This window comes from Macrobrachium rosenbergii, chromosome 56 (assembly GCF_040412425.1).
Source record: "Macrobrachium rosenbergii isolate ZJJX-2024 chromosome 56, ASM4041242v1, whole genome shotgun sequence".
Lineage (NCBI taxonomy): Eukaryota > Metazoa > Arthropoda > Malacostraca > Decapoda > Palaemonidae > Macrobrachium > Macrobrachium rosenbergii.
The window spans coordinates 51,615,289-51,642,837 of record NC_089796.1 but is presented as its reverse complement, the minus strand read 5'-3'; the positions used below and the strand labels follow the sequence as shown (position 1 = coordinate 51,642,837).

Here is a 27,549-nt window from a genome sequence, read left to right as displayed (position 1 = left end):
CTAAATACCCACCCGAAAACAAAATCCTAAGTAAAAAAACTTTCTTCTGTAACTCTATATTCAAAGATGTTGCGTCAGACAGCAACTATACATCATAATATTCTTACATAATAACACACTGGCCTAACCACATCTGGAACCACAAATCTATTCCTCTTCTTCACTTCTACAACGCAGAAAGGACCTTCGAATTTAGGACCTAGCTTATAGTTCAACTGATTCCTGACATTTATTTTCAGAAAAACCTATCTCCCACAGTCACGTTAACTCTGTCTGGCTTTGCATTGCTCCTATCTGCCATATTTTGCGTTTTCATTTCAAGATCCTTAGCAAGATGCACATAGCCTATCTCTCTTTCATGGTGAAAACCAGTGATTTGATCATTTCATCACCTGATGGAATAGGAAACAGATTGAACGCACCCCACACTGGGCAACCAAACAGCGCCTCATTGGGAGACATTCCAGTGGCATCACTTACCATCATGTTAATACTATGTTGCACCTGTGGAATATATTGATCCCAATTTAGATCGTATCCCCCCACGGTCATCCGAAGAGCTTCGATGACCTTCCTATTTGCTCGTTCACACAGACCATTCGCTTCTGGTCTATAGGGAATAATAGTGACTTTCAGAATGCCCATTACATCCGCAAGACACTCTAATGTTCTATTCACGAACTCCCTACCATTATCTGTAATGAGAACCTCAGGGACCCCATAACAGCAAATATACCCATTAAAGAATATGATTGCCACCTCTTTCGCCGTTTTATGCTTCAGCGGAAAAATCTCTATGAACCTAGTTAACTCGTCAACAACAACCAACTGGTGCCTATGTCCATAAATAGATTCACAGAAATTGCTCAAAAGGTCCATATGAACACAGGACCAGGGTCTGCTAGGAATCGGGAATGAACCCAATTTACAAGAAACAACCCTTGATGGCTTACATTCATTACAAACTGAACAACTTCTCATAAAGTCTTCTACTGAACTAAGCATATTCTTCCAAAAGAATTGTCCCAGTACATTCTGATACGTTTTCTCAATCCCTAAATGTGGACTATCAGACCTACCGTGAACAATATCTAACACCGTAGGCACTAAACTCCTAGGAACAACTATTTGCATCGTACCACCCGTATCCTCACTATTTGTCAGTCTGTATCCAATCTTCCTAACTAACAAATTACCCTCTAATTCAAGCCCTGCAAAAGACAGCTTGTAACCCTTCCTACCTAATTCCCCTCTAAGAAACGCTTTTGCATCTCTCAAAATCTCATTTTCATCTTGCTTAGCTTCTGTTAAACTAATATCCCAATCTATGCTATCCCCGGATACATAACACACATGAATACCCTCTTCATCAGCAAAACTTCTACTAAGGGCGTCCACTACTTGCATTCTGTCTACCCTCTATAACTTAAAAACATCTAGATGAAAAGGTGATAAATGATATGCTCTCAGTTTAAAAAGTTTTCCATCTTCTCTGATCTTTATCTCATGCTTTGTCAGATCAGTACTTCTAGGTACATCTGCAGAAATTTCAGGGAAGCTTTGAATCACCTGAGGTAATTCACTCCTTTGCTCAACATTCAGATGTTTTAGTTTATCTTCCAAATTTTCCAATATTGAAGAATTGTTCATCTTGCTTTCAGGTCCCAATCCGTAGCCATCATCGTCCTCTGTAGATGAAGTTGTCTGTGTTATTGACACTGTTTCAGTTGTAATCTCTGAGAAGTAAGGTTTCAAAAGATTCACATGTCTCTTCCTCTGTCGTTTCCTTCTTCCTGGTGTTTCAATCACATAAGTTCAATCACTTAACCTCTCTATTATCCTATAAGGACCTTGAAACTTATTGGTAAGGGGAAATCTTTTCACTGGTAAGAACACTAGAACTTGCTGTCCTACACTAAAATTTCTTAGCTTAGCCTTAGCATCATATTTTCTTTTCATTTTCTCTTGACTTATTTTCAGATTTTCTAAAGAGAATTTTCTAATTTCTCTTAACCTTTTCCTCAAGTTCTTCACATATTCTCCTTGGATTTCCTCTTGATTTTCTTCCCAATTCTCTGCAAGAATCTTCAATGGATCCCTCATTCTCGACCAAAAATCATTTCATTTGGTGAACATCCCATACTTTGATAAGCATTCTTTACTTCAAATAACATCAAGGGTAAATCAGCATCCCATTCTCTTCCTGATTCATTACAGCACTTAGTTAACATACTTTTCAATGTCTGGTGGAACCTTTCCAAGGCCCCTTGAGTCTCTGGATGATAAGCAGTTGATAACTGTTGCTTCACCCCTAACAAGTTCATCACACCCTGGAACAATTTTGAAGTAACGTTCATTCCTCTATCACTTGGCACAATTTCTGGTATTCCAAACTTGGAGAAAAACTCCACCAACTTCTCAGCAATTACCTTTATACTTATACTTCTTACAGGAATTGCCTCAGGATACATAGTCACCAGACACATTAATGTCAGCAAATATTCATTTCCTTTCTTTGTTTTTGGAAGTGGCCTAACCACATCAATAATTACCTTGCTAAAGGGTTCTCCTCTAACTTCTATGGGTTGTAGGGGTGCTTTCTGAATGGTTTCATTTGGTTTTCCAGCTATCTGTCATGTGTGACACTCTCTGCAAAATCTGCTAACATCCTCGTGAAGTCCAGGGCAGAAAAAATACTTCATAATTTTCTCAACGGTCTTCCTGATTCCTGTCCGGACTCGTGCGCTACTGCTACTCCTTGCTTCCTCAATGGATATGGAATCAAAATTTGATAATATTCACCTCGTCCAGCATTTCCTGGTATATCTGCAGGTCGATGCCTCCTCATTAGCAACCCTTCCTTTAGATAATAACAGGTATGAGTTTGTTGCATCTCTTCTTGCTCAACAACTCTGAAGAACAAATCGGCCAACGTTGTATCCCTCTTCTGCAGTTCCATTACCTTCTCTCTTGTCACTTGACCAACTTCAAGGGCTGAGCTCTCCATATCTGCTAACTCTGCTTCTGTTGTCTCACTACTATCTTCAGGAACACTTTGACTACTTGGAGTCTCTTCAATAACAACAGGATCCTCTTCTTCTTGGGAAATCTCTCCATTACTAACACTAGGGGAAACTTCACTTTCCTGGAACAGCTCTTCTAAGCTCAAAGATACTTCACTTGATCCTTCATTTGCAGGTAAATCCTCAGTTTCTTCACTTGCAAACATAGTTCTCTTCATACTCCTGGTAGTTACACAACTTGGAAACAGGTGGGGGTTTTTCATCTCTAAATAAATCTACCGTAGGACTAATCCTTAATGGTTTGTCTGTCACTATAGGACAAGGAACAAACGGTACACCACCAACTTCATTACCCAGTAAAACATGCACACCTTCAACAGCTAGTGAGTCCTTTACAACAAAATCAACATTCCCTGTCACAAATTCACCGGACAGGTGCAAGCTGCATACAGGAGTTACCTCTTCTCCTCCTATACCCTTCAAAATAATTGAATCTCCAGTGAGATTCTTCTCCAAATGTGGGTGAGCACCATGAACTATCACACTATGGTTACTCCCCGTATCACGTAATACCTTGACTGGTACCTGCACACTCCCTCCTTGAGTTGTCAGCATACCTTCATAAATATAGGCTCAAAAGCCTCCAAGCTGCTCAGCCACTCACTGCTTGAAGTTACATTTCCACTGGTTGCTAAACACTCTACTTGTTTAGTCTCAGTCTTCCCAACTGTCTCAGTCTTCCCACACTGCTCTTCATAGTTTGCTTCACCTGGTTACCTTTGTAGTGATAGCTAAGAATTCTGAATATTCCAAGTGTTAATCAAAATAACGAAAGAGAGAGAGAGAGAGAGAGAGAGAGAGAGAGAGAGAGAGAGAGAGAGAGAGAGAGAGAGAGAGAGAGACCTTCCATTGTTAGACAATGATAGTTACAGAGAAAGGGAGAGAGAGATTTAGAAGAAACAAGAAGAGAGAGAGAAAATTGGAAGAAGAGAGAGAGAGAGAGAGAGAGAGAGAGAGAGAGAGAGAGAGAGAGAAACGAGACATAGAGAGAGAGAGAGAGAGAGAGAGAGAGAGAGAGAGAGAGAGAGAAAGCGGGATATGTTATATAAACAGGGCGAGTATAATCATTGAAATCGTTGAAGGAATGACGATCGAAGCAAAGGTGTCGTGAATACGTAGCCAAACACTGGGACAACACTGGCAAGAGTTAACCACATCGAAATCGTTAAGCAACCTAACCTGTGAAGCGTAGCTATGCAAATCGAGCCGGAAATCTTAGATTTCCGGTGACGTAATTAGTTCCACCTACTAAGAAGGAGTTAATTGTTCTGATTACACCCAGAGGAAGTTTTTAGATAACTTCAACCAATTAAGCATCAACAAAGGTGGGGCAGAAACAAGATCCCCGCCTACTGGGGTTTGGACAATCGACTTCCAAAAATCCTTAGGAAGTCCAATTCTGAGGGGGAGCAGCAGATAAGAAAATAGAAGTAAAGACAGCAGAGAAGAGAGAAGGAGCAGACAAGGAGCAGCTAAGGCACAAAGAAGAAGGCATGAGGTTGCAAGCCTCGCCACTTGTGGTTTGATATAAGAAGACAGGCTCACATTGACTTACCCTATATTTTGTATTGCATATCACCTTGTACTTCTATTGTAAAGTTATTTCTTTGGTGCTAATGAAGAAAGAAAAATCAGTTGTGTCCTCTTAAGCCTCCTGGAGAAAACTACGCTACTACATAACAAAGCCAGAAAGATCAACATCTATAAAGAAGTAATCTTCTTAAACGAATAGCAGATACAACCAGAAGAATAATAAATAAAAGAACATTACATAAATGGTGCCAGCTGAAGCGGATCCAGTAAGAAAGACAAACGTGTGAAGGACACATACCAGAATTTATAACAAGCATCTCTCTGCAAACGTCAACAGCCGAAACATAACGACGAAGTGCATCATAACATCGGCGAACGACAACCAGTGAAACAGAAACAACAACCCAAATGTACTAGTCAAAACACCATAGAGTATCCAGGGAAGCAACAACAACGACAACTGTGTGAACGTATCCTGAAGGCAGTGGCAGACCATATCCTGAACGTATCCTGAAAGCAGCATCTACAAGAGAATGGCAGCGAAAGCAGTGGACATCAGCAACAGTGAAAGTTGGCAGCAAAAGCAGTGAACATTGGCAGCAGTGAAAGTCGACAGCAAACACTACAACGAGATTGTGTTGGTTGCGAAAGTGATAAAAAGGCAGCGGTTAGCAGAGCCACAACAGATTTAAGATTGGAGGACGGCAACAGAAAATACATAAGTTGGCAAATTAATTCTCTCAAAAGTTCTCTTTCTCTCAGTGAGTGTATTTTTTTTTTAATAATCTCTCTCAAAAGGTATAAGACTTCTCTCTCAACAATTTTTTTTCTTGTTGATTTTCTTTTGAGATTTGATAATTGGAAATTTTTTTACATACCATGATTTTTATGATGCATTTTTGAATACTGTTGTGTATTTAGGTATAAATTTTCATATGATTTTAGAATACCAGTGTAATGCAGAATCCGTTTGATGCATTGAGGAATGCAATTAGAAATAGCCCTTATCATTTACAACAAACAGCAGATAGACAAAGTCGAATTCCAGAGCCAAGTTCACAAGTATGATTAACTCAAGGAAGTACTAACACAAGTAGCAATAACAATAACACTACCCATACTAAAAATTTCCATTAAGAACAATGGCGCAAGCAGCAATCATTACGAATAACAATTCTGTGGACGAGTCGAAAGTTCAAATCCTGACAAAATTAAATTAGAATCATATTCTGTGAACCAATGGTTAGCAGACGCAGACAGTCGTATCTCCACAAATAGAATAACAGACGAAAGAACAAAGATAAATGGAGCCTTGCTTTTGGTTAGTTCAGAAAAGGGTGATGCACACAGAACTTTGAGTTCAGTTAGATTCAACAACATAACCACACATGCTGAGTTTAAAAGACTGCTTATCAATATGGGAACCAGTGAGTCAAAGTGATGCCTTATATAATATTAATAGATTCATCAACCAACATTACGACGGGGAATCATTAGCAAACCTTCACACTGATATCGAAGAAGCAACACACAAAGTAATAAAAGACTTAAGAAAAACAAACATTACCATAGGAGGTAAGAATGATTTTGGTGATACAGAAACTGGTTTAGTCAGTTTAAGATATGTGTTAAATTACTTATCATTTAGCACAATGTATAATACACTTGGAGAAAAGGAAAAGAAAGCTTTCAAGAAAGTCAAAATTGATCCTAAAAGTGATAGCCTTACCGCTTTAATAGCAATGAGACAAGAAATTCAGAAGAAAGAAATAGATTTTTTAAGTAATTTGTAGGGGTAACACAAACAAAAGGAAAGGAAAGGCAGAAATACCAATGAGTCATATAGAGGAAATAATATGCACAATGATAATTCCAGACAAGTAGGAAATAGCCAACCTTCCTTTCAAAGGAACTATGCACAAAATACTAGCAGAAAGTGAAATCCAAACCAGAAGGGAAAACAAAATCAACCGAGGAATTGACTCTTCCACGGTCCACCCATGAGATATCAGAATGGTCAATATCCAAATACAAATAATTCAAAACCAGAGAATTATGCAGCTCAAGGAGCTAGACCAAAAATAACATGTAAAAACTGCGGTATACAAATTATTTCACTAATGAATGCAGAAAGCCTAAAACATGTGCAGTTTGCAAAAAGATCGGGCATTTAACTAAGTACTGTTGGTTCAATAATAAGGAAGCCAATAAAGAAATTGTAGAGATAAGTAACAGTCGTCCGAAAATAAATAAAGCATCTAACCGGTGACAATTAACCCCTACTCTACAGAGAAAAGAAAGTGAATCGCTTCAAGGAGATGAAAGAGAAAAAGAAGAAAAAGTTTCGGTGGGAAATGAAGGTTCATCCGCATTTTACTATTTACATCGCAAAGCAGTAATGTTTTCCATGAAAGATGAAGGAATAAATAGAAAGGATCTTCCTATAGTAAAAATTCCAATAAATGGAAAGACATGCACAGTATGCACAGTACTCATTGATTCAGGTAGTACTGTAAATATAACTGATAAAATAACTTTGACAAGATGTTTAGGCATTGCAGAAACTCAGATTCAGGGTCAAAGTAGAGTAATAGAAGGAGTATCAGGGAAACATTAAAAGTCTAGGGAATGTGAACCTAGAAATTTATATGTTATCACAAAAATTTATTGAAAGTTTTCTGGTTTTAGACGACATATTTTTTCCCGCACAAGTATTATTCTCATTTAAGTCAATGAAGAGATGTGGAAAGATATTAGATTGTAGTGAAGGAAAGATTAGCCTGAAACAAGATAATCAGAAGAGCGTATGTTTTACGCTTGACGAAGAAAAGTTTCACCCAAATCTGATCACCTTGTCTGAGACAGTTTCGACAAGCAAGATGAACATACAGGAAAGACAGATAAGTGACCATAGCAAGCAAGATAAAACAAAAATAGATAGAAGAGAGGAATTCCCACGATCCCAGAATACAGAATTGTTGAGAAGTGGACATCTCAACAATACACATATAGATGATATATACGCCAATATCAGTAATTACTCAGATATGAATAATGGTGATCGCCAAAACACTGAATCTAACGAAAATCAAGGCGCCTATACTTATGATTGCAGCAATGTAGTAATAAATTATGAAGGAAAAATACTAAATGAAGTATTACTCTTAGATAAAATAAATAAATCAGACATAAATAGTATAATAGAAGTAACAGGAGAAACCACTGGAGATGCAGAACTTTGCTATTTTCAGATACAAAAGAAGAAGAAATGTGTTGTGTTAGCACAGCTGATGATAATAAAGTACAATTTATACTCAACAGAGCAGTAACTTTGTATCCAAAATGTTTAACAAGGATGTATATTTGAGATCAAAAGGGGATGTAAAGGGAAGGATGTTCTATTATTAAATGAAAAATTGCCAGATTTTGTCAGAATGGATAATTCACTAGTCCACATGAACAATAACAACTGCGAGGTTTATGTCCAAAATTATTCAGATAACAGACTAACACTATACGTAGGCATTGTCTTTTGCATAGGAATCCCTATTAACAATCCTTTACTAACAATAGAAGAAAATGCATTTTTCTCTATAACTAGCCAAAACTCTCAAATAAGTTCAGAAGTAAAGAAAACAGATTTTCCACAAAACAGACACAAGTTAATTCAGGTGTTAGAGGAATACAGAAATGTAATAGCTATAGAAGGAGAGATAAACTAGGAAGAACAAATGTTCTACAACATAGAATTTTGTTAGATGATGGAGCCAAGACATTTTTCATTCCTAATTACAGATTACCAATAAGCCAGAGACCCATAGTTAACAAGTTGATAGAGGAAATGAAAGAAGATGGAGTAGTGATTCCTTCTAAATCTCCATACAATTCCCCATTGTTGTTTGTTCAAAAGAAAGATGGTAGTTAGAGACTTGTAATAGATTACAGGAAGTTAAATTCCAGCACAGTTCCAGATAGAATGCCGATGCCAGTAATCCAGGACATGTTAGCTCAATTAGGAGGGGCCAAAATATTTTCATCCTTAGATTTGTTTAGTGGATATTGGCAAGTACCTCTAGGTGAAGAATCGAAACCATTCACAGCCTTCAGCACACATAAAGAACATTTACAGTTTGAAGTGATGCCATCTGGACTACCATCAGCCCCATTAACATTTGTCAGATTAATGCTACAAATTCTAGGCGACATAGAAAATGTTGCAGTATACTGAGACGATGTAATCATTTTTAGCAAAGACTTAGAAAGTCACCTCAGAACATTAGAAATGGTCCTAGAGAGATTAAGAATTGCAGGACTAAAAGTAAAAGTAAAGAAATGTCAATTTCTGATGAAATCCTTAGAATACTTTGGTCATGTAATTAGTGAAGATGGACTGCGCATGCAGGCAGGTAAAATAAAGCCAGTAGTTGATTACCCAGTTCCCACTAATTTGAAAGCATTAAGTAAGTTCCTAGGTATGGTAGATTATTTTAGACCTTTTATAAAGGGTTTTGCTACTATAGCCAAACCTCTAGCAGAATTTACAAAAAAGGGCATTAATTATGAATGGAAGGATGAACAAGAAACAGCCTTTCAAACACTAAAGAGCAAAATGACCAGGAACCATGTTCTAGTTTATCCAGATTTTTCCAAAGACTTTTACTTAGTTTGTGATGCCTCAAGCACTGGACTAGGAGCTGTATCGTTACAAAAGGCGAAAACTAGAATGAGGGCAGTATATTATGCTTGTAGAGTTTTAAATCCAGCAGAAGGAAACTACACTACCACAGAAAGAGAATGTTTAGCTTTATATTAGGGTTTGAAGAAATTTAGACATATACTTTTAGGTCATAAGGTTAATGTGCTTACTGATCACAAACCTATTTGTGACTTATTTAAAAAGAGAGCCTTTACAAACAACATGAAGTTCAATAGATGGTTCCTTAGTGTACTAGAATTTGCCCCAGAATTCAAGTATATTCCAGGGAAATTTAACACCTTGGCAGATGCATTATCCAGAAAAATGCATTACCACTAATACCTTTTGTTTTAGTTTTCAGGTAGTAGATTTAGATCTAGAAAGAGTGAAAATACAACAAGAAAATGATGCCGAAATCAGACAAATAGTAGGACAGTTAATGACAGATGAATCCTTAAAACCTGATTTTGAATGAATAAGTTGATTGTTGTATAAAAATCCAACAGAAAAGAATGGTTGTTCTCGTCTATACATTCCAAAAACACTAATCAGAGAAGTTTTAGAACTAACACACTCATATATGTTAGCAGGACATCCAGGAATTAAAAAGACAAGCAGAATCATAACCAGAAATTATTTTTGGCCACACTGTAGTGAAGATGCCAAAAACTTTGTACAAAAATGTATAGTTTGTAACACACATAAAGGTAACGTAAATCTTAAAGTCCACTTGAAAAATATCCATCAGAATTAAATCCATTTCAAATAATTACAATGGACTTTTTAGGTCCATTTCCAACCACTGTTAGAGGAAAGAGACGCATATTAGTCTTCTTAGACTATTTAACTAGATATGTAGAAATAGTATCAGTAAGAAATAGGGATGCAGCTACAGTTGCAGAAGCTCTTAACTCTAAAATTATCACAAGACATTCATGTCCACAAGTTCTTCTTTCGGACAATGCTGCTGAGCTTACTAGTTATCTTTTAAAGAAAATATGTGAATTTTATGAAATAAATGAGTGCCAAATAACAGCTTATAAACCAAGTTCTAATGGAGCAGTAGTATCGAACTAATCGTAAAATAAAGGATATCCTGAAAACTTTAGTGAGCCCACGGACAGATAGAAGAGGTGCAGTTCACATTAAATAATACTGTAAATGAGACGGTAGGAGAATCCCCGCGCTTTGTGCTATATGGTTATCAGAAAAGAATGCCTAACACATTATTAGACGATCAACACCACCCAGACATACTTGTAACTATGATGACCATGTTGCATGGAAGACCAGACGTACTTACGAGACAATCATGAAAGTAAGGGAAAAATTAAAAGAGGGTCATAATACTCATTCCAAATATTAAAATAAAGGTACCATTAAACCAGACATTAAAGTAGGTGCTCAAATTTATGTACAAAATCATGTTCTACAAGGGCCAAATGTAAAGGTATCTCCCAAATTCACTGTACTATATAGAGTTGTAGAAGTGTTAAAATTAAACAAATATAGAGTAATCAATGAAAGTAATCTAAAGGAAAAAGTAGTTTACTGGAATCATATAAAAGTAGTAAAAACAGATCCATGGTCCTCTGAAGATATAGATAACATAAGACATGAAAATGGTGTAGATAATGTTGTAAACAAAAGATATAATCAACGAAACAGAGTTAAATATGTAAATGCATGTATATGTATGTTGGTGTCGAACTAAAAGTATCATAAATATATGTAGTGAAATATATATATATATATATATATATATATATATATATATATATATATATATATATATATATATATATATATATATATATAAAAGAAAATGCCATAAATATAATGTCTGTAATGAAAATATCATAAATATAATATATGTAATGAAAAATATATATAAATAAAATATCATAAATATAATGTATGTAGTGAAAATATCATAAATAAAACATATATATATATATATATATATATATATATATATATATATATATATATATATATATATATATATATATATATATATATATATATAGAAAATCTGATAAGAAAGGGATCATTGCTGAAAAGACATAGAAAAATAATGATAAAACATTAAATGAAATTCGAAGAGACATTAAATCAATTTTGCAGAAGGGTGATAATAATAGTTTATTCATTTGTATTTTTGAGCTCAACACTAATCATCACTCGTAAAAGAATTAGAAAACATTATTAAGTTTTACATCATGAAAAAAAACACTTTCAGCCACTTGTAGAAGATATATTCATGTATTATAATTTAATAAGTACAAAAGTGTTTTATAAGATTATCTAACTGTACCTTTCAATACACTGTATACCCATTTCCTATGATATACAATGAATGAGTAGTCATTCAAAAGGGAACAATCAAGCATTTTTGCATTAGAAGAACGCGCTCTATTGTTGTCATTCTTTACAGAACTAAAGTTTCAAGAGTGTATTTTGTTAAGAGAACAGGAATATATATGTAATTTTGACAATCTGTATAAAAGTACTAATGCATATCCACGTATTCAAGAAGTTATGTTAAATCAAACCCAAGAAAAAGAGGTGCATACAACTAATTATGATAGTAAGTTTGAAGCTTTGCTTATAGATGATGAGATTTTTGTGTTTTCAATAGAAGTCGCTGAAGTTAAATGTCACAACATTACTACAGACGTAAAATTTAAGAATGTTAAATCTTTTAGAAAAAACATCCTGTCCAGCAATTATCCCTAATCAGTTGTACTACGAGCCTCATCTTTTCACAACATACACATTCAATAAACATGTATCATATAAGAATTACTCACACAAAATTAATGAATTTAAGTTGTCTCAATTAGAATTAAAGAAACCTGACAATTTGAACTATGTTGATGAATATTTCTACTATAAAGAAACTATCTCCCAAGTTTTGTCATTGTTCAATCTGATGTTGATAATGGTATATACTTGTTGTATTATTCATCATTGTAGTAAGGAGTCTTGTGATCAGAAAAATACAAGAGATTTTGACAGAATTAAGGGGAAACAATAATTGATAGATGATGTTAACATCATGTATACAGTATATTTATTGTTTTATTTTTTCATGCAAATGAGGTACTGTACTTTTATTGTGTTTGATTATAAATTAGTGTGATGCTTTAATACACATATATCTTTTACTCCAGAGTTGGAGAACAATTGTTATTATGTCATTTTATTACCAGTTTGATTTTTTAATGTTGTAATAATATTCTTATGATTGTTTAAACATTGAAGACAATGTTGGTAGGTGACCGAGTGATGTAGAGACAGCTAAGAATTCTGAATATTCTAAGAGTTAATCAAAATAACGAGAGAGAGAGAGAGAGAGAGAGAGAGAGAGAGAGAGAGAGAGAGAGAGAGAGAGAGAGAGAGAGAAACTGCCATTGTTAAAAAAAAAAAGTATACCTTAGTTTTACCAGACCACTGAGCTGATTAACAGCTCTCCTCTCCTAGAGAGGGCTGGCCCGAAGGATTAGACTTATTTTACGTGGCTAAGAACCAATTGGTTACTTAGCAACGGGACCTACAGCTTATTGTGGAATCCGTTGTTAAACATTGATAGTCAGAGTGAAAGGGAGAGAGAGATTTAGAAGGAACGAACAAAGAGAGAGAGAGAGAGAGAGATGGGGCGGGGGGGGGGGGAAGCAAAACAGGATACGTTATATAAATAGGGCGAGTATAATCGTTGAAATCGTTGAAGGAATGACGATCGAAGCAAAGGTGTCGTGAATACGTAGCCAAACATTGGCGCGGCACTGGCAAAAGTTAATCACATCGAAATCATTAAACCACCTCACCTGTGAAGCTTAGCTATGCAAATCAAGCCGGAAATCTTAGATTTCAGTGACGTAATTAGTTCCACCTACTAAGAAGGAGTTAATTGTTCTGATTACACCCAGAGGAAGTCTTTAGATAACTTCAACCAACTAAGCATCAACAAAGGTGGGGCAGAAACAAGATCCCTACCTACTGGGAGTTGGACAATCGACTTCCAAAAATCCTTAGGAAGTCCAGTTCTGAGGGGGAGCAGCAGATAAGAAAAGAGAAGTAAAGACAGCAGAGAAGAGACAAGGAGCAGCTAAGGCACAAAGAAGAAGGCATGAGGTTGCAAGCCTCACCACTTGTGGGTTGATATAAGAAGACAGGCTCACATTGACTCACCCTATATTTTGTACTGCATATCACCTTGTACTTCTATTGTAAAGTTATTTCTTTGGCACTAGTGAAGAAAGAAAAATCAATTGTGTCTTCTTAAAGCCTCCTGGGGGAAACTACGTTACTATATAACAAAGCCAGAAAGATCAACATCTGTAAAGAAGTAATCTTCTTAAACGAATAGCAGATATAAACAGAAGAATAATAAATAAAAGAACATTACACCTTTAACTACTTGACCAACAGGTTTGGTCTGCTGTTGTGTCTGATAACAATCTTGACTTTAGTGTCCTACTCTTCCACACTTGTAGCAGACAACATTAGTCTTCTGTATCTGTCTTGAGAACAGACTGGATGATGAGGATTTAACATTCAATTGTTGAGGGCTATTACCTGGCTTTGTATTAGCATAGCCACTAGAAGGATTTCCAGTTGTAATGTTCCTGAAATTTGGATGAGACCTGAAACCTGTGCGTTGTTGGTTCTGGTACTTGACATTATAATTTCTTTTGCTACAAATGATATTATAATCCTCACTCAATGTAGCACCCTTGTCAAGTTTCTTAATGTGTTCAGGAATTCCTCTAAGATATTGCTCTAGGACTACTAACTCCTCAAGTTCGTCCATAGATTTAACTTTAGCAGCCTCCAACCATCGTTTAAAACATCTTCTTACTTTGTAGGCATAATCCAAGAAAGTCATCTTATCATCCTTTCTCAAAGATCTGAATCTTTCATTATAATATTATAATATTCATGGGTCATCTGGTAAACTTGTAGCACACTGTGTTTGAGTACCTTGTACTCTTTACACTGATCAGCTGATAAGGCTAAATAGGCACTTCTTCCTTTACCAATGAGAACACTCTGTAACAAGACTGACCATTTATCCTCTGGCCATCCCATACCTGAAGCCACTTTTTCAAAGTGATCAAAAAACTCATCTGGAGCTTCTTCTGTAAACTTTGGAATTAACTTCTGCACTCTTACTGCATCAAATACTGGGTCTGAATTACCTTGAGTAGGGTTAGACGGTGTTACAGGTAACTTGGAGCGAGCTTCTATTAATTTCATCTCTCTTTCATAATCTTCTTGCTTCCTTGCTCTTTCTCTTTATGCCCTTTCTTCTCTTGCTCTTTCTCTTTCTTCTTTTGCTCTGTTTCTTTCTTCTTCTGCTGCTTTTTCTTCTTCTCTTTCTTTTCTTTCTCTTTTCTCTCTATCTTCTCTTTCTCTTTCAGCCTGTATTTTCTCTCTTTCAGCCTGCATCTTCAGCTTAATCAAATTTTCTTCTGTTTCTATACATCTAAGCTCTGCTTCTGCGTCACTTTCCTATTTCTTTTGTTCATGTTTATTTATAAATTCTGCCTCAGCTGCATTCAACAACTCTTGTGCCTCTCCTAACTCTTCATCTATTTCACCAGAGTCCATCAATGCTTGGGTTGAAATACATTTGATTTGTGCCTTAATCGTGCCACTAGACACGATACCCCCACATACCACTGCTAAAGAAATCCACTGTGCCTTAGTCAGGTTGGATTCAGATAACTCTTGGATGGAAGGAGCTGCTAAAAACTTCTGAACATCGAACAGAGCCATTTTCTCTAAGTTACTCAACTAAAAACTCACAATACAAAGCAAAAAATAACTATGGTCATTCTCCTATCAAAATATATCCCTAACACCACCAGTATAAACCATAAACCAGAGTGATATTTTGTTTTGTTCCCAGGTCTAGGCACCAAATAATATTGTCACGATGCGTACCAAGTACCTGGTTATTACACAACTAATTACAAATTTCAAAAATTTACCTCACTTCAGCCAGATACCTGAACTCTCATAACAATAGGAAATTATGACTGAGTACTCTAAGGGTAACAGTGATCCCTTAAAAAAATATTAATCACTTGAAAAAATCAAACTCAGTTTATCAGAATATGTGTGAGGTATCAACAATTAAACAAGGAATATTGTAGAGTAAAAGGGCATCACTCCATCAAACAACTTTAACTGTTATCTTGGTCTTAATTCACTTTAGCAAAACTAAAAGAACAAAACATGTTTATCACTTTGCCTTACACACACAATTAATCCTATTCACTGGTGGTCAATAAATGAAATTCTGCTTTTCTAAAAATATTAAGCACAAAAATTTATTTTTTAATTCAAAATTTATAATTAGAATTCACAACCTGAAAAATTTACTATTACTTGGAAACAACACGAAACTTAATTAATTCTTGAATTAAATTATGAAACAAAAACTAATTCACAAAAACTTTAACAGGAATTTAAATTGATCAAGCAAAATTTAAACTATCAAGAATTACTCAAGATTTGAAAAGAAAATCTTAATAAGTGAAAAATTAAATCAAGTATGCAATGTTAAATTACCAAGAAATATTCAAAATGCTAAGTAAATAAATATTACATCACAAACATAAAAAATGTGAAAATATGAAGAGATTGCAAACAGAAAAAACACACAGAAATAACCATAAGATTTATCAATAACAATTTCACTAAGGCAAAATTTCCTTAACTTATTATACCATGGTAATAATAAGTAAAATTTACATTACCTTACACAAACTTGTGAAAACCTCTGTGAAATCCCTTTGCAGCTGCGCTAATTTCACTAAACACTTTTTTACCGGGCGCCATTACAAATTAAATAATTTTACTAAATTCAGACCTTAAAAGTTAATACTAATATCAGTGACCACAAATATACTATGTTAAAAGTAATCTCTTTTTAAGAATGAGAGAGAGAGAGAGAGAACCAAACTGATCGGTCTCAGGAATAAGAACGAAACAAATTTCAGAATTCCAGTGGCACATGAAACAATTGCATATCGTCATTAAGGCATTTGGGTTACGAGATACCAAAAGAGAGGTTTCTAGAAGGAAGGTGACATCACTCCAGCAAAACATTTTTTAATGCAATCAGGACATGTTACTCTTTCTCTCAAAGTTACATACATGATCAAAGCCATGTGTGTCACTGTGAAATCACTCATCTTATGCTCGTATGGGACGAATCTTTTACAGAAACCTCTACACGATCAAAACATACAGCAATCGGCTAATTATGATTGACGTGTTTTATAAACAAGACGAAAAACTGAGTTGATTTCCTGAACGAATCAGCAATTGTTATTCCAAACTGTCCTCACATAACCTAAAACAAAGCATTCTCTCTTATCTCAACTGGTGACAACTGAAATGAAACAAGTTCTCACTAGGACACACGTGCATGTAGCTCATACAACGTTGCTATTAAAATTGTATTATCAATTCTAAATTATGCTATTAAGTTATTTAAATCATTAGTTCTTTTGAGATCTGTTATGATATTTCAATAATTATTGTTATTACATACAACACATGATAAATTAAAGAGTGAATGTATCAAAATATCACATGATATACATATTATTACAAGGCAGCATCATGAAAATATATATATACCGTATGTATGTATGTATATATATATGTGTGTGTGTATACATACATATATATATATATATATATATATATATATATATATATATATATATATATATATATATATATATGTGTGTGTGTGTGTGTGTGTGTGTGTGTGTGCATGTGTATCTGTATGTATGTATGTTTGTCAGCATATGTGCATGCTCTCACACTCTTGTACCCTTAATTTGTAAAGTAGAAGATGCAAAACAGTCGAGGGAATGCTTTAAGGACCTGTATGGGTTTGAACAAGGTTCCTGTTTCGCGTCTGTCCTTCAGCTACTCATTACTTTCAAGTATGATTATTTCGAGGAACCGTTTTGCCAGTCAAATCTTGTACATAGAGTATACAGCAACCCAATCAGAGCCACTGAATATTTGTCAACCCGGGGCCTGAGGAATAATGCTTTGCGATTTGCTATGTAAATAAAAATCTCGATTATGAACGGAAACAATGCTTGCTGCATATCTACTCCCCCCCTACCCCACCCTTGATATTTTCTTTTAGCTCACGACCATTTTCTTTAGCTTTTACTACCTGATACATCAAGTTTATGCCCTAGGTCACTGGAAACTGTGTGAATTCTTATTATCCTTTTATCTAATGATACTTCATTTCACGAAAATAATATGCTTGTCTGATACAAAACTCAAGTGTGCACTCAGTCAGTATCCCTTTGTTGCTTTGATAATGAGTATTAAAAATTCCTTAGACATTTGATTTCATAATTACATTTCATAGGTGCGTCTCCATGACGAAAGCAGTTTTTGTGGAGAGAGAGAGAGAGAGAGAGAGAGAGAGAGAGAGAGAGAGAGAGAGAGAGAGAGAGAGAGAGAGAGAGAGAGAGATCATCCTTCAGTTTAAAGTCAGATTCAGAATATGACATTTTCTCTTCCACTGGCTCATTTTATCCTGATTCTTTCAATGTTGTTTCTTTTCTTCTCGATGCGTGTGACTCGGCTGGTGGACGTGGCCGGAGCAGCCGTGGCGGTGTTGGTGAGCGCGGGGTGAGGTTGGGCGGCAGCGGGAGGACCTAGATGGCGGGTGTAAGGAAGTGTGCGCGCGTGCCCGCCTCCTCTTCCACCACCCCGCCCGACGAACCATGGACACGCAAAATGCACACCCCACCGCCAACACTCAACAGCAACATCAACAACAACCGAAACCTCTCGTCTTCGCCAAGGTTTGTCCCACTCTTTAGCGAAACAGTTCTTTTGTTTGGGGGCGGGCGGGGGTTGGGTGTCAGAGGTTTGGGGGGGGGGGACGGCGAGGGGCCCTCGCTCCTATAAATTCAATTATAATTGAACTTATAGTTGACACGGTGTGCCAGGGGATGATGGTGCCATGTGATGTGAGAGGAGTCTCAGGATCCATTCCGAGATTTGTTCCTGTTCTCTGTCCTCCCCCCTCCATATTGCAGTCTTCCTGGCATGTCACTGCTCTGCGGTTTGTGTCGAACGTTAGTCTTGATTTGCTTAGCTGAAGTTATGCAATGCGCATGACAGCAAAGGTCTTAGTCTAATTGACTGTTGACTTAGCCTCACAGTCTCCTGAAAATCTACTGAAACGTGAATTCATAACATTCCAGGGAAGAGCTGCTTGTTGTTGCTCTACTCGTTCTTTTTGAAGACTGGTACGTCCAATGATCTTACGTCGTATGCTCAGGGTCTTAAAACCTTGATTTGTAATAATTTAGCGTTATCGTTCAATATCTAGAATTAAGTACGGTATGATCTACTGTTTCCTAGGAATTCGAGGTATTATGGTGTATTAAAAACAAAAGTTGAAAACTTAAACCAATGCTGCATCAAATTTAGGCGATCATTATCCTGAAAAAAAATAAATGCCATTCTCTTCCGGAGACAGAGACTAAATTAAGTGAAATAAATTCATATAGTTCAGTTGGCTTACAATCTATCGAACAAAGTAAAATTAAAGACAGATCTAAGGCTCTCGTTCAAAAGAAATCAGTTCCATGAATAAAAATATGAGATAAACCAGAAGATAAGAGCAGTCCCTAATCAGAGAAATAAGACTTTACTGTGTGAACATATCTGAGACAACTGTTCGGCGCAGCGCAGAAGAGTCTCGCCTAGAGATGAATTGAGTGCTCACAGATGAGCGTGAAACTATGCCGACTCGAAGGCTTTTGTGGTAGCATCAGGAAACAAGAAAATCAAATTGTTGAGAATAACCTATTGATTAGTTTTCATTTAGTGGGTTAACGTCTCGAATAATTTCCATTTAGTGAAATAAGTTCTCGAATAATTTCCATTTACTGGAATAAGTTCTCTAATAATTTCCATTTACAGGAATAAGTTCTCGAATAATATCCATTTACTGAAATGAGTTCTCTAATAATTTCCATTTACTGGAATAAGTTCTCTAGTAATTTCCATTAATTTCCATTTTACTCGAATAAGTTCTCTAATAATTTCCATTTGCTGTAATAAGTTCTTGAATAATTTTCATTTACAGCAGCAAGCTCTCAAAAAATTTCCATTTACTGAAATAAGTTCTCTAATAATTTCCATTTACTCGAATAAGTTCTCAAATAATTTCATTTACCGGAGTAATTTCTCCAAGAAATTCCACTTACTGTAATAAACTTTCGAAGAATTTCCAGTTGCAGGAATAAGCTCTTAAATGATTTTCATTTACTGAATTAGGCTGTTGAACATTTTTCATTTTTGGTTTTGAGCTCTGAAATAATTACCATTGACTGGAATAAGCACTCGAATGATTGTAAGATACTGGAGTGAACACTTACATCATTGCCTGTTACTGGAATGAGACCTCAAATAATTTCCAGTTGCTGGAATAAGTTTTCAAATAATATCCATTTACTGGAATAAATTCTCTAATATTTCCAGTTACCGGTATATTTTCTCAAATAATTTCCAAGTACTGGAATCAATTTTCAAATAGCCTTTCACTTACTGAAATAAGTTCTCGAATAATATCCAGTCACAGAAATAAGTTCTTGAATAGTTTTCATTTACTGGAAGAAGATCTCGAATATCTTCAGGTTACTGGAGTGAGATTTGGAATATTTTCCATTTACTGGAATAACTTCACGAATATCTCCCATTTACTGGAATAACTTCACGAATATCTCCCATTTACTGGAATAACTTCACGAATATCTCCCATTTACTGGAATAACTTCACGAATATCTTCCATTTACTGGAATAACTTCACGAATATCTCCCATTTACTGGAATAACTTCACGAATATTTTCCATTGACTGGAACAACTTCACGAATATCTTCCATTTACTGGAATAATTTCACGAATATCTCCCATTTACTGGAATAACTTCACGAATATCTACCATTTACTGGAATAACTTCACGAATATCTTTCAGTTACTGGAATAACTTCACGAATATCTTCCAGTTACTGGAATAAGTTCCTGAATAATTTACCATTTGCTGAAAAAACTCCTCGAATAATTTCCTTTTATTGGAATAATTAATGGAAAAGTGCTATTCTACTGGAAAAAATCTCTACTAATTTCCATATACTGGAATATATTCTTGAATAATTTCTGTTGACTGGAATAAGCTCTTGAATAATTTCTATTGACTGGAATAAGCTCTTGAACAATTTCCAATTTGCTGGAATAGCTCTCGAACATATTCAATCATTACTTTTTACTGGGATAAGTTCTCGAGTAGTTTACATTTATTAGAATAGGTTCTCGAATATTTTCCAAATATTAGAATAAGTTCTAAAAAATGTGACCTTAATGGGATAAGTTCATGAATAATGTCCACTTACTGGAATAACCTCTTAAATAATTTCCATTTGCAGGGATAAGCTATGAAAAATTTCCATACACTGAACAAGTTCTGGAATAAGTTCCATTTGCCCAAACAGTTTGCTGGGATAAGCTATGAAAAATTTCCATACACTGAACACGTTCTAGAATAAGTTCCATTTGCTCAAACAGGTTCTCGAATAATTTCCATTTAATGGAATACGCTTTCGAATAATTTCTAGTTATTGGAAAAAATTCTCTGATAACTTCCAGTTACTGGAATAAGCTCTCGAATAATTTCAATTTACTGCAATGAGTTCTCGAATAATTTCCACATACTGGAATGAGTATTCGAATAATTTTCATTAACTGAACATGTTCTTCAATAATTCCATATACTGGAATAGATTTGAATAATTTTCATTCCTGAAATATGATTTCAAATTATTTCCATTTACTGGAATAAGTTCTCGAATAATTTCTAATTACTGAAATAAACTCTCGAATAATAATTTACATTACCGGGAATAAGTTCTGGAATAATAATTTTAAATTACTGGAATAAGGTCTCAAATGATTTCCATTTACTGGACGAAGCTTCCGAACAATTTCCAGTTACGGGAATCAGCTCTCATGTAATTTCTATTTACTTAAATATGTATTTAAACAATTTCTGATTCCTGGAATAAGCTCTCAAATGATTTCCATTTCCTTGATTATTTTTAGTATTATTCAGAAGATGAAAAACCCTTTTCATATGGAACAAGCCCACAGTGGCCACTGACTTGAAATTCAAGCTTCTAAAAAATATGGTGTTCATTAGGAAAAAGTAAGATGAGGTAAGGGGAAATACAGAAAGAAAGAAGAAATCTCGCTCATTAAAAAAAAAAGATAAATAAATTAGTTCATTAATAAATAGATACAAATGTATTAGAATGCAAGGAGGATAGTATTTGGGTAGCAGTGCATTGCATCTTCACTTGAACTTTTGAGTTCCAATTGCACAGCATCCTAAGGGAGACTGTTCTACAGTCCAACGGTGTGAGGAATATAGGACCTTTGGAACTAAGAATTTCTACAGCGAGGCATATTTACTGCATACTGGTACTGCTGTTCAGCGAATCTGGTTGCTCTCGGCAGGAAAAGGGGATCAGGGATCAATTGAGAATGTGAAAGATCTCTGTTAAAATATAATTTATGAAAAATTGACAAACAAGAGACCATCCGTAGATGGTCCAAGTCATAACTGCTAATATTAGGAAACAGAAACCTACCAACACTGACAACTCTATCTGGAAGAGGAAAATCTCTGGCAGAAGAAGACATCCAAACAGGAGAACAGTATCCTAAGGAAGGACAAATGCCCTAAAGCAAATTTGCTTTGATTTTATCATTGTAATATATATAAATATATGAGGCCTTTTGTACAATACCTAACTTTTGTGCAGCATCTGCTGACACTTTCATTAGATGTTGCTCAAAAGTTAGATGTGAGTCAAAAGTTACACCTAGAATAGTTAAAGCTTCGGACTCATTCAGCAGAGTCCCATCGACTTGTAGGGAAGGGTGGGATGGAAAGCCTGTATGAGATATGCTAGTCAACAGTGTTTTTGCTTTACTGGATTCCAGCCTCGTAGCCCACCGACTACACCATTCACTAATCCACTCCATGTCCCGACGAAGACTAGGGGCAGCTTCATTTCTCGTAAGTGGAGACTTCACGACACCCACAAGTGTTGCATCATCAGCATACGATCCATCTTGTTTTCCAGGCCAACAACCAAACCACTTGTATACACTAAAAATAACAGTTGGCCAAGAACACTGCCTTGTGGAACTCCAGACACAGTAGGTCTTGGTTCGCTAAAGAATCCCACCAACAGCAACTCGTTGCTGCCCATTGCCTACCTGTCAGGATATCTTGAAGTAAACCTAAAACATCTCCATCTGCTCCAAGATTCTGAATTTTATAAATGAGTGCTTTGTGATTTACTAGATCGAAAGCAGCATTTAAAATCTGTTTGAATTATGCTACACTCAACCCCCTCATCAAAGTTCCCTCCAAATGTTATGTAGAGCATCACAGGTAACCTAACTGCTCCCTTTAGGCATATTGACCACCAGTAAACAATCCTTTAGATTCCACATACTTATATAGTGGCTTAAAAATACGTTTTTCTGCAACTTTGGACAGTACAGAGAGAATAGGGATTGGCCTGTAGTTACTGCAGTATGCACATGTGCCATTCTTTGGAACAGCCACTGTATTGCTAAGGCTAAGCTTATGCTCATCCACAAAGGTACTATGTCGACGTAAAAATCTGTAGTATCTAGTAATCTTGAAAGACAGCACACTAGAAACTTTTTTTCAGAAAACAAAGGGACGAAACCATCAGGACCTTTTCCACCTCATGAGCGAAATGCAAACTTTCGAAGAATTGGTTCCGGATGACAAGTATCAGGGAGAGGGACATCATCAACTGCTTGCTTTGCTTCAAAAGCTTGTTGAAGCAGTTCATCTTTTTCCTTAGGGCCAGTAACCAATCTACCATCAGCTGTTAGTAGTGGAGGAATGAAAGATGAGCCTGACCCAAAGATAGATGATGCCAATTTGGTCCACCACAGATAAGGCCGAGTAATTCCTTCAAGTTTCCTATTTAAGGAATTACTGTAATTTCTCTCAGCAATATGATAAATTCTGTTCACAGTACAGCGACACTCAATAAAAAGGGTGTACTTTTCATGTGAACGATTTCGTCTGCATGTATTGAATTTGGTCTGTTTGTCATGGTAAGCTTGTCTAAATGTGTCATCAAACCATGGCTGGTCATTTGTCCTGAATTTAATGACCTTTCTAGGGACATACTTTACTAAAATAGCCATCAGCATTTCATTTAGCTTCTTCTTGGGATCAGGATCTAATACAGCATCTGAAATATTAAATGCCTGACATATTTCAATAATGCAGTCCCAGTTGGCTCTAGATTTCAACCAGACCGTTTTTCAATAGTGGAATCAGGAAGTGCCTATATACTCACAGACCTTGGATTTGACAATAGCTGGAACATCTGTGAATATGAGGTCTAATCTATTACCGGAAATATATGTGGTTTCCTCAATTAGCTGGACAAAATTGGAGGATACACAGAACTCAAGAGCAGACCGGCCAGATCAGTCGAATTTGAATTAAGCCACACACTGTGCTTTGCAATGCAGTCTCTTCAAATAATGAATGAAGCTTTTGAATCCTGTGACTGAGCCATACTAATCCTCTCCAAGAGACAGTCATATTTAGAGTCTTATTCAGATACGACACTCTTACACTGAGCTCCTTCAAAGTAGTCCCATTGGGCTGCCACACACTTCTCCCAACTGATCTGCTGCTGTCGGAAGCAGCGCTGGAACGCCGCTTTGGAGATGGCATGCAGCTGATCTGTCGCATTATGCATGATGTCTTCTCTCGGCTGAAATCGGGTCCAAACATAACACACCTGTGCTTCATCAGGCTTCCTACTCTCCCGATATGGATAAGGCTCCGTGTGGCTTCAGAGTTTTTCGTGAAAAAGAAAGGATAAAAACTCTAAGGGATTTTCACGCTTTACTTGATTCAATACATTACTTCGGAATGTATGTAATCTCTCTCTCTCTCTCTCTCTCTCTCTCTCTCTCTCTCTCTCTCTCTCTCTCTCTGTGTGTGTGTGTGTGTGTGTGTGTGTGTGTGGGGCAGCGGGCAATTGGTAGCTCCATTCCAATAACACACGCACCCATGCTTCACATTTGATACGGTTTCCTGGCCAAGCATAACACACTTGTGATTCATCAGGCTCCTTACTCTCCCAATATGGCTCTGTGTGACCTCCGGGGTTTTCCCAAGCTGAAAATGCCCCTGAAAGAGACCAGATTTCAGTCCAGAAAAGACATCGTGCAGAATGCGACGGACCAGCTGCACAGTATCTCAAAAGAGGCGTTCCAGCACTGCTTCCGACAGTGGCAGAACCATTGGGAGAAGTGTGTGGCAGGCCAAGGGGACTACTTTGAAGGAGATTAGTGTCAGATTGTTGTATCTGAATACGAGTATTATCTATGAATAAAGGTCGGATATTTTTTACACGCCTCGTATACATTGTAGAACTTACTGAAAATCTTAAAACAAAAAATTTCATGGCAACTACACTAAGTTTTTCTGATGATATATAGGTCGTCCAGACTAAGTGTATACAGCCATACCTTGCGCATGTGGGATGTTACGACGATAAATAAAATCTGGTCCATCAAACCCTGGGAGTAAAAACTCAACCTTTGACCTGTTACTACTTACAAGTGTCTCAAATAAAAACATTAAATCATAGTTGTGGATCTCAAGAAAATTTTACCATGATCCCTGAATATTTAAGTAAAGTACTCTGCATTTTTTCTTACAGTAATAAGTGTCAGTCCCAGGGTTCAGTTCAATGCATCCCAAAAGAATTGAAACTAACAACATAAAATTAGTAGCAAAACTAATAAATAGGTCTTAACAACAGTAACATAATAAAAATCAACAGAACGATCAACAATAATAACGACATCAACAACAACCGTATTGACATTATTTACAACAATTACATTGAAAGTATAGATAAGCCTAACCATTTGTCATTCAAAAAATGCCAGAAGCAACTGGTAGATAAAGTGGAGCCGGCACACCTTACAATGCATATTAGAAACCCGCAGCTTGGGAGGAGTCAGGATGGATTTAGAAATTATAAAATGCTTAGAAGGAAAGGATTAGGTAAAGAGGAAGGCACTTTCCTGATAATCCACCAAGATCCTTTTGCTTTCTCATCAGCCTGTCCTACACAGTTTCCAAAAAAACAGGAAAGTGAATAATAAAAAGGAAAAATGCACGATCATACCCACAAGCCAGGGGAATCAAACCCAAGACCATGGGAAGCCACAGTACAATGACTATGGCACATCCAAGGTTGGAGAGCAAGGTTTGCAACCTTCTCTTAGAAGGGTTCCTACCAAGGCTGAAGGGTCCCTTCCACCCGCCGGTTTGACTTCGGAGTGTCCTTCTCCTAGAAGAGTTGCTGCCTGCCAAGGTAGAGAGTCTCTTCTACCCTGACTCGTGTAGGCAGGGACGTCACACCCTGAGGTGAGCGTTGCTAAAGAAAGGCCACATTAAACCACAATCACTAAAGCTTTCAAACAATTTCTAGTTACTGGAATCAACTCTCAATTGGTTTCACTTTACTGGATTAAGCTTTGGAACAAGTTCCATTTATTTGAAAAACCTCTGAGTTAATAAGTATTTTCCGGATTAAGTTCCTGAATAATTTACGTTAGCTGGAAGAACTCCTCGAACAGTTACCATTTACTGGAATAAGCCATCGAATAGTCTCCTTTAATTAGAAAAATTCTCGAATAATTTTTCTTTGCTGGAATGCATTCGCGACTAATGGCTATTTATTGGAATAAGTTCCCGAATGTTTGTTTTTATTTTTTGGAATAAGTTGTATAAAAATTTCAGTTTACTGGAATAAACTGTAGAATAATTCCCATATTCCGGAATAAGCTCTCGAATTAATTCCATTTTTTTGGATAATTACTCGAATAATTTCCATTCAGTGGAATAAGTTCTAGAATATTTTCTATTTACTGGAAAAAGTTCTAGAATATTTTCCATTCAATGGGATAAGCTCTCTAATAATTTCCATTTCCAGGAAAAATTTCTTGAATAATTTCCATTTACTGGAGTAAGTTAACGAAAATTTTTCATTTATTGGGGTAAACTCTCGAATAATATCAGTTTTCTGAAATCAGTTCTAGAATAATTTCCAGTTACTAGAATAACTTAATGAGTATTTTCCATTTATTGGGATAAGTTCTCGAATAATTTCCTTTTAGTTTAATAAGTTATTTCATAATTCCCGTTTACTGAATTTAGCTCTTGAATGTTTTCCATTTTCTGGGGCAAGCTCTCGAATAATTTCCCTTTACTGGAATAAGATTCTCGAATATTTGCATTTAATGGCACAAGTTCTGAAATTATTTACATTTATTGGAATAAGTTCTCGAATAGATTCCATTTATTGAAATAAGTTCTGGTAAAATTTCCATTTACTCGAATTATTTACATTTGGTGGAGTAATCTCTGAAATAACATTTAATTACCAGAATAAGTTTTCGAGTAATTTCCACTCATTTGAATAAGTTCTCGAATAATTTTCATTTGCTGGCATAAGTTTTCGAATAATTTCTATTTATTGCAATATGTTCACGAAAAGTTGTTATGTTTTCAGAAGTTAATGAATAATTTCCATTTACTGTAATAAGTTCTCGAGTAATTTCCATTTACTGTACTAAACTCCAGAGTAATTTTCATTTACTAGTACAGGTTATAAATTAATTTGCGTTTACTGCTACAAGTTATAAATTAATTTGCATTTACTCTAATAAGTATTCGAATAATTTCCATTTATTTTGATAAGTACTCAAGTTATTTTGTTTTTTCGGGGTAAATTCTCGGAAAGTTTCATTTTATTTAGATAAGTTTTCGAGAAAGTTCCCATCTATATGAACAAGGTTTCAAATGATTCCCATTTATTGTATAATTTCTCGAAAAGTTTCCATCTCCTGGAATAATTGTTCGAAAATTATTCATTTCTTGGAATGAGTCCTGCAATCGTTTTCGTTGGTTGCAATAATTTTTTTAATAATTTCCATTTATCATTATTAGTTTGCAGAAGACTTTTATTTGTTGGTACAAGTTCTCGAATAATTTTGATTCATTGGAATAATTTATCGAATAA

General features: G+C 35.8%; 1 protein-coding gene across 31 annotated transcripts in view; it reads left to right on the top strand.

The window, feature by feature from the left end:
* LOC136836319 (regulator of G-protein signaling 9) overlaps nucleotides 1–27,549 on the top strand; it is a 1,320,722-nt gene that overhangs the window by 711,482 nt on the left and 581,691 nt on the right. For all 31 annotated transcript variants that reach the window (XM_067100474.1, XM_067100467.1, XM_067100472.1 and 28 more), the window contains one exon: nucleotides 17,973–18,173. In XM_067100474.1, the coding sequence (XP_066956575.1) occupies nucleotides 18,093–18,173 (81 nt within the window). In that variant the 5' untranslated portion in view covers nucleotides 17,973–18,092. The remainder of the gene's footprint in view (nucleotides 1–17,972; nucleotides 18,174–27,549) is intronic.